At 52.5% G+C, this 7,969-nt stretch overlaps 1 protein-coding gene across 1 annotated transcript in view; it reads left to right on the top strand.

Moving 5' to 3' along the window:
* LOC103754072 (CUB and sushi domain-containing protein 1) overlaps positions 1-7,969 on the top strand; it is a 251,808-nt gene that overhangs the window by 60,551 nt on the left and 183,288 nt on the right. The window contains exon 5 of the mRNA XM_029963058.1: positions 1,809-2,016. Coding sequence (XP_029818918.1) covers positions 1,809-2,016 — 208 coding nt within the window. The remainder of the gene's footprint in view (positions 1-1,808; positions 2,017-7,969) is intronic.

The following is a 7,969-nucleotide window of genomic DNA, read 5'->3' as shown; positions in this document are numbered from 1 at the left end:
CAGGTTGCCCAGAGAAGCTGTGGCTGCCCCTGGATCCCTGGAATTGTCCAAGGCCAGGTTGGAGCAACCTCTCCAGTGCCTCCTGCTCTCCTCCCCAGTTCCTCCTGCTCTCCTCCCCAGTTCCTCCTGCTCTCCTCTCCTCCCCAGTTCCCCCTGCTCTCCCCGTGCCTGGCACTGGCACAGCAGATGGGCTGCGAGGAGGGGGCTGGCACAGCCCGTGTGTGCCACGCTCCGTCTTTCAAGTTTCATTAGTTGGAGGCTGCTCAAGACCCAGCTCTGCTGGCAGCTCCTGCTGATGGCACAGGACAGGAGCTCCTGGGAAGGGCTGAGATCCTCCCTGAGCAGCCCCGTGGGACGGCCCTGCCCTGCCTGGCCCGCCGTGTTTAACACGTGTTCTCAGCTCTGTTAAACTGCAGCTTGGGAGGCTTTGGCTTAAAATAGCCTGTAATGGAAATCAGTGTTTGTCATGTAAAGCCTGGAGCTCCTTGACTAAAGCATCTGAAATGCAGCTCTGCTACACGTTGTAAAGTTAACAGGCTTTGCTTTGTGCTCTTCCAAATAATGCTGAGCTGATGCTCGGAGCTGCCCTGTGCTCCTCCACTTAATTCCTTCTTCCCTTTTACCTTCCAGACCATGTTCTCTTTAGATCCTCCCCCTTCAGTTGCTCTGATACCTCCTCAGAAAATTCAGGCTGTAAAAAAGGAGAGGACCTGTAGCAGGAGATGCAGTGCAGGAGCAGGGATTGTCACTGCTGGATTTCTGGACGAGGGGTTTAAGTTTTTACCACATAAATTTCCTTAAGAAATCAGAGCAAGCAAAGACATGTAAGGCAGGTGTGTGGGATGCTCCAATCCTTTTACTGTCAGATTTCTGTGAAATGCAGTATTTGTGCTCCCAAGCCCTGTTGTCCCAACCCCTGGGGGTGGTTCTCTGGCTCAGGAAGGTGCTGAGATCTGTGTGAGCTGGAAACCAACCCCTCCCCACGGGTCTGAAACCCTTCCCAGCCACTGAATTTTCCTGGGGCTTTGTCCTCCTCCTGGACTGGCTACAGGCACGGGAGGAAAGTTGCAGGAAAAGCCTCAGAGGATCCTAGTCAGGGATAAGGGATGGTTGGACATCAGGAGGGATTTCTCTGTGGAAAGGGTGGTCAGGAATTGGAACTGCCCAGGGAGGTTTGGGGTCCCCATCCCTGGAGGTGTCCCAGGAAGGGGCACAGGGTGGATCCATGGGCTGGGAGGGCTTTTCCAACCTCAGTGCTCTGGGCTGGGGGACAAGGTGGGCATCGGGCACCGGGTGGGTTTGATGATCTAGGAGGGCTTTTCCAACCTCAGTGACTCTGGGATGGAACAGAAAATTCCTGGGCAAGAACAAGTGGGGGAAACAGTGTCCTGAGAGGGGAATGTGCTGTTCTCCTGGAGAACAGGCCCCCAGGAGAGGGGGGAGCAGCTCTGTCCCTTGGGGGGGTTTAAAATGGGAATAAAGCAAATGTATGGTGGAGAAGGAGCTGGGATGTGCCAGGAAAACCTGGCTGGGCCTGGAGGATCCCCCAGGATGGGGGCTCAAAACACACCTGGGCAACCCCAGCCCTACAACGACTTCATCACTGTGTGGTGGGTCCAGCCCAGCTCTGGGGGGCTCCTGGAGCCGCTCCAGGGGCTCCATCTGGGCAAGGTGCCCTTGGATTTCCGTGGGAACTGGGATCTCCGCTGGAGATGGGCTCAGCTCTGCTGCAGTCACTTGCCTTTGAGCTGGGGCTGGGGTTTGTTGCTCTGGGGGTTCCCAGCCCTGACCACTGTGTCCCCTTGCAGCTGATGATGCCTGTGGGGGGACCCTGCGGGGCCAGAGCGGGATCATCTCCAGCCCCCACTTCCCCCTGGAGTATGGCAACAACGCCGACTGCACCTGGACCATCCTGGCCGAGCCCGGCGACACCATCGCCCTGGTGTTCATGGACTTCCAGCTGGAAGATGGATATGATGTTCTGGAAGTGGCTGGGACAGAGGGATCCTCGCTCTGGTAGGTGACTCCTGGCCTTTCTTCCTCGGAGCCCCCGTTGTTGTGGTGTGTGCCCAGAGGGGAGGGGAGGAAGGGGGGCAATTCCCAGTTATTGCCATATTGTTATCATGGAACTCCCTGGGATGCTTTTGGTTTGCTTGGTGAACTCTGGAGGGACTGTTGGCTCCTTTAAATCCTGTTCTCTGCAAGGAGGTTTCGTGGCAGAATTAAAACCCAACCAACCCAAACACCCAGCACGTGGACAGCCCCCTCAAACCTTGTGATGTTCAAGCCTGGCTTTTGCTGCATTTTTTTTCTGATTGCTGCTAAATCTGCTGCTTTACTGCTAATGAACCAGTGGCAAGTGTTTCACCAGATCACTTTGTCTGTGGATAGAATTCCAGTCCCCCTCTCATCCCAGGGGCTGGGTGAGCAGTGCTCTCAGAAATATTGCATTTATTCAGAATAAAGGCCATGGGGATGTTTTCCAATATACAAGAGCTACCCCAGTGAGCAGGGCCAGGAGGTTGGGAGGGAGAAGGAATTGCAGGAGGAATTTGGGAGGGAATTGCAGGAGGAATTTGGGAAGGAATTGCAGGAGGAATTTGGGAAGGAATTGCAGGAGGAATTTGGGAAGGAATTGCAGGAGGAATTTGGGGAGGAATTGCAAGAGGAATTTGGGAAGGAATTGCAGGAGGAATTTGGGAGGGAATTGCAGGAGGAATTTGGGAGGGAATTGCAGGAGGAATTTGGGAAGGAATTGCAGGAGGAATTTGGCGTGTTCCTGGTGTTGTTTTTATGGCAAAGGACGACTGTGTTGACCCAAACACAGTGATCAACTCAGCAAATGGTTAAAACCCCTGACCAGCAGCAAGTGGAAGGTCTGGGATGTTTGATCCCTTCCCTGGAAGGGAAGAATTAAGTGTTTGCAATATTGAAGTGTTGCCTGGGATTATCAGCAGGAGGGGAAATTGTGATTATTTATGAGGGTTCTGTCACAAATCCCGTTCACTGGAGTAATTTCCCCTTGCTGGCAGTTCTGGGGGAAGGGGATTTGAATGTTGAGGAGGGATTGATGTGAGAGAAGTTGCCATTTCCCCGTGGACCAATTGTTTACCATTCCCAGGACTCTTTGGAAAATTAGATGTTGCTGTCTCATGAAGTAAAAAAAAACCCTCCCTGGTTTGATTAGATGCTAAAAACTGTTAGTTTTTAGCCATTCTGGGCTGCAGTGAGGATCAGTCACCTGTGGGGTGTGGGAAAAGATGGATGGAGCTGGTTAAGAAACATTATTCAAGCCCGGAGGTGTTGCCAGTGCAAGGCTGTGTCTTGTCACATCAGAAAAGCAAACAAAGCCTGTCAGAGTGAGCCTGCTGGGGAAAATAAATAAATAAATTAATAAACCACCCCTAAGTGCAGCGGGGAAGAACTTTTTTTTTTATAAAAATGGCCCTGAGTGAAACTCTGCCCGTCCCCAGCAGCACTTCCACCCAGGGCTGGGGGGGAGAAGGAGCTGCTCCTGCCTTTGGAGGTCCATCTCTCATTTTTGTGGTGCCCCAGGGGTGACATCAACCCCCCAGTCCAATCCACTGAACGTTCCTGAAGGAAACTTGGCGGTCCCACAAGCGGAATTACGGAGAGCCTGATTTGGAATCTCATTTTTCAGAGCCTGATAATTAAATTCAGATGACTCATTTCTCAAATAATTTTTTTTTTTTTGCCCTTAGGGGAAAAATAAAAAAAAAAAACCCCAAACCTGGCACTCCTATCTCCTCTTTAAACATGTTGATATGATTCAGCATGAAAATAGAGCTGAAAACCTTTTTTTTTCTCCCCCCCTTCTGTCTGTGAAAACCTGGTTTTAATTATTGGTGATCTGGCAGATAGACTTGCAGCCAAATCAACCCCCCCTGTTGAAGTATCTCCCAGCCAAATATTTCATTTCCTAAGCATTAGGAGCAGTTTTAGTCGTGTCCAGAGCTGTGCACAAATAAACAGAATTAAATTTCATCTGGGGGATAATTCCTATGTACTTCCAAGCTATGGAATGTGATCTAATGGTGGCATTTATGAGACCATTAACTCAGCACTTCCAGTAACCTTGACTTGACCTGCACTTATAAAAATCTGCATTATCATTATTATTCATCCTCCCCTCTTTAAAAATGGATGTTTTGTGGGGGTTTTTTTATGAGCCAGGTTGATTTAAGTGCCTTCAGTGCCACGTGTTGATTCCCCCTCCCTGGAGAATCCTCGTGTGAGCCTCTCTGGCTCCCCAACCTGTTGGATGGGAATCCTGCAGTGAGCATTCCAAGGGAAAGGAGGTTGCAGGTCTGAGCAGAGCAGTGGAGGCTGATGGGGCTGCTCGAGCCATATTAATAAAATAACACATTTACAGCTCTTTTAACTGCTCCCTCAGCTTCTGTCAGGGGGCTTTGGGGCTGGATTGCCTTGACAGGTGAGAAAGGAAATTCTGCTGCTGAGGAGAGAAGAGGAGGGGGAGGAAGGAGCAGGGTGAGGATGAGCCTGTCAGGTTGGGAAGGGCCAGGAGGGGGGGCCAGGCTGGAAGGAAAAATTGGAAGGATGGCAGGGTCTGACCATCCCAGTGCCCAGCCTGGATGGGGTCCTCATCCTGACCATCCCTGGATGAGTTTTAAGGTCCCTTCCACCCAGCCCAGTGTGGGATCCTCTCACATCCTCACCCCCAGACTCTTCATTATCTTCAAGACTCGGGGTTCTCTTCCCCAGCACTTTGTCCTGGCTGAGAGATCTGAAAGGATCAAGGACATTTTCCCCTCTAAACATGTGAAAAAGGAGAAAATCCCCCAAAAAGCAGCTTGGGCTGGAGGCCTGAGCTGTGCTCAGCTTTGTGCCAGCTCAGCTCAGAGCTTGGCAAATCCCTCAGGAATATTTGCCCCTTAGGGCTGCTTGGGGCACCTGCCTGAAGCTCCCCCTTCCCTGCTTAATGCCAAAATATTTCAAACTGAGCCTCTAAACCATCCCCAGCCCCTGTTTGAGGACGTGCAGCCCCCCCAGGCTGGTCCTGGTGGCACTGATCCTGCCCTGGGGCACTGATCCTGCCCTGGGGCACACCTGTGCCAGCCTGCTCTGCCCTCAGGGGCTGCTCTGAAGCTTTGGGGAGGTTTGACTTGATTTAAAGCACTGCCTTTGATCTCCTGCTTGTTCTCCTGTGAGCCCTGAGATCAGTTGCTGGGGGATGTCTGGGGTGATGGGATGGAAAACTCCCTTGGGGGTGGCAGGAATCTGAGTCCTGCAGCTCAGCAGGGGTGGCTGCAGCTCTGGGTCCCTCCTGATCCCTGCATCCCACCTGGATCCCTCTGTCCCACCTGGATCCCTGGATCCCTCCTGATCCCTGTGTCCCACCTGATCCCTCTGTCCCACCTGGATGCCTCTGTCCCTCCTGATCCCTGTGTCCCACCTAGATCCCTGTGTCCCTCCTGACCCCTGTGTCCCTCTTGACCCCTCTCCCACCTGATCCCTGTGTCCCACCTAACCCCTCTGTCCCACCTGGATCTCTCTGTCCCTCCTGATCCCTGTGTCCCACCTGACCCCTCTCCCACCTGATCCCTGTGTCCTACCTGGATTCCTCTGTTCCACCTGATCCCTGCATCCCTCCTGATCCCTCTCCCACCTGGATTCCTCTGTCCCACCTCACCCCTGTGTCCCACCTGGATCTCTCTGTCCCTCCTGACCCCTCTGCCCCTGCTGACCCCTCTCCCACCTCCCCATGGATGTGTCCCCTCAAGGACTGGGGGGATCAGGGCTGTGCTGGGCAGCCCCTGCTTGGCTCAGAGTGACTTTAGGGGAGGTTTTTGCTTTGCCTGTGGAGGAGGAGGAGCTCTGGGTTCCCTTTGTGCAGTCTGAACAGTGACAATGTGGTTTTGTGTCTGCTGCACTTGTGCCTGTCAGCTGCTGAGATCTCCTCCAGCTCATCTGGGCTCTGTGTCTGATCTCAGACACAATACTGGTGCTGCTGCCAGCCGAGGTGGTGCTGCAGGAAATGACTAATAATCCAATTTTCGGCGTGTTTACAGCCACTCACTCAGCTCAGGTGTGTGTTTTGCTGGGTACAACCAGGTGGTTCAGCAGGGAAGGTTCCTCCAGCCCATTCCACTGTAGCTGGAGGTAAAAGGTGTTTGTGCAGAGCCAAATTTCCTCCAGGGCAGAGAATTTCAGTTTAATGTTTGCCATAGAAAGTTTGTTTTGTGCTGCTGGGTTGGAGAACAGGAGGGAGGGAGGGGAGGCAGTGCCAGCTCCTGCCTGCCCTGCTGAGCCAGGTGAGCAGCTGCCACAACCTCCTCCCCCAGAACAGCATTTGGCTGTTTTGTTCCACCAGTGGAAGCGTTTTAGAAGCCTCTGCTCCTGCCAAATGAACGAGTTCCACGAGCTCAGACTAACGAGCTCCTGCTCTGCCTGCCCGGGACAGAGTTTGGCTGGCGAGGTTTGGAAGGTTCCTGAGCTGTTTCTAATTCTGAGATGAGAAAATTCTCTCTGAGATGTGGATGGTTTCTTTAATTATGAGGCTTTTTAGATCTTTCAGAGCTCGTGTTGTGTTTTGCAGCTGCCTGTGGTGGATGATGAGGATCCAATTTGTGGGAGGGACTGGGATTTCAGCTGGGAAGGTGCTGCTGTCGTGGGATTCAGGTCAAAAATGCTCAGAGGCCCTTTGGGTTGTGTGTTTTGGAGGGGTTGCATCACCTCTCACATTACCCCAACTGCCCTCCCACTCTCTGAGTCTTCCCTTGTCATTCCCCCCTGGGAACCATTTCCTTTTCCCTTGATTTGGTGTCAATAATCCCATCCTGAGGGAATGCAGGGGGGCTGCAGGTGGGGAGCTGCCAAATCCATGGAGTTTATTCCTGTCTGGGTTCAGTTCCTCCCCTTCAGTGTCTCACCTCCATTTTGCCTTTCCAGCCTTGGAGCTCTGTTTTCCTCCCTTGCACAAACACTTTCTTTTCCTCCCCCTGAGGGCTATTTTCCCACTTGATTTGTGTGGAATTCAGTTTAACTTCCTCCCCTGATTTCCTGGATAAAGGAACCTGCCCTGACATGTCCATGTCTATTATTTTGCATTACTTCTCCAGCACAGCTGTGCCAGATGTGAAGGCCTCTTGCTCTGCCCCAGAGGTGCTTTGTACAGATGTTTTTGAGAAATGGGTGAAAACAAAAAGGAGCAGGGACCAGGGTGAGAACTGAGGACCTTTGCATTTAAAGTTCCTCTGGTGAATTCTGTGTCTTCCTTTCTGGAGCTGAGCCCTGGAGACCCCTTTGAGCCACCAGCCCTTTCTGGAAAAGCATTTCAGAAGTTGCCTCTTGCTCTGTGTTCCTGCAGAGCTGAGCTTGGGGGAAGAGAGGTTGGGAAGACTCATCAGGGTTTGAGCAGCTCCTCTTTGTTTCCTTCCTTGTCATTACCTGCAGGTGACCCTTCCCTCCCCACCCCTCTCCTCTGTCTCTGAGTGGTTTCTGACAGTCATTAGAGTTCTCCAGGGCAGGATCTGCTCTGTGATTCCCTCCTGGAGCTGCTCATTCCCCACCCCTGCCCAGCCTCGTCCCCCTGCACTCAGAGTGTGCTCTCAGAGTTCCTGGAGGTCACTGCTTCACATGATGGGCTTGGGGGGTGAAAAACTCTCCTCCCTGTGTGGGCTTCTAATGAACCAGCCTATTTTCTTTCTATCAAAGCAGCCTCTGATCCTTGGGGAGCTGCCTCAGAGCTTTCAGGGCGTGTTTTCATCTCGGAGCTCAGTCGGTGTCTGTGATGTCCATGGAAAGGCTTTGGCTCCAAAGGGTTTGGGAACCAGGAATTTAGTGTTTTGTCACTTGCTAAACGTGTTCCTCTTGCTGCTGAAGCTCTGAGTCTGCATCTGATGCTGCTGCTCCCTTCAGTGGGAGAGCCTTGGAGGAGCCCTGCAGGCTTTTCCCTTCCCTTCCCTTCCCTTCCCTTCCCTTCCCTTCC

The sequence above is a fragment of the Manacus vitellinus genome, unplaced genomic scaffold (assembly GCF_001715985.3).
Source record: "Manacus vitellinus isolate BGI_N305 unplaced genomic scaffold, ASM171598v3 scaffold_52_pilon, whole genome shotgun sequence".
NCBI lineage: Eukaryota > Metazoa > Chordata > Aves > Passeriformes > Pipridae > Manacus > Manacus vitellinus.
The sequence above is the reverse complement of the archived record's forward strand: the minus strand, read 5'-3'. Positions and strand labels throughout refer to the sequence as shown.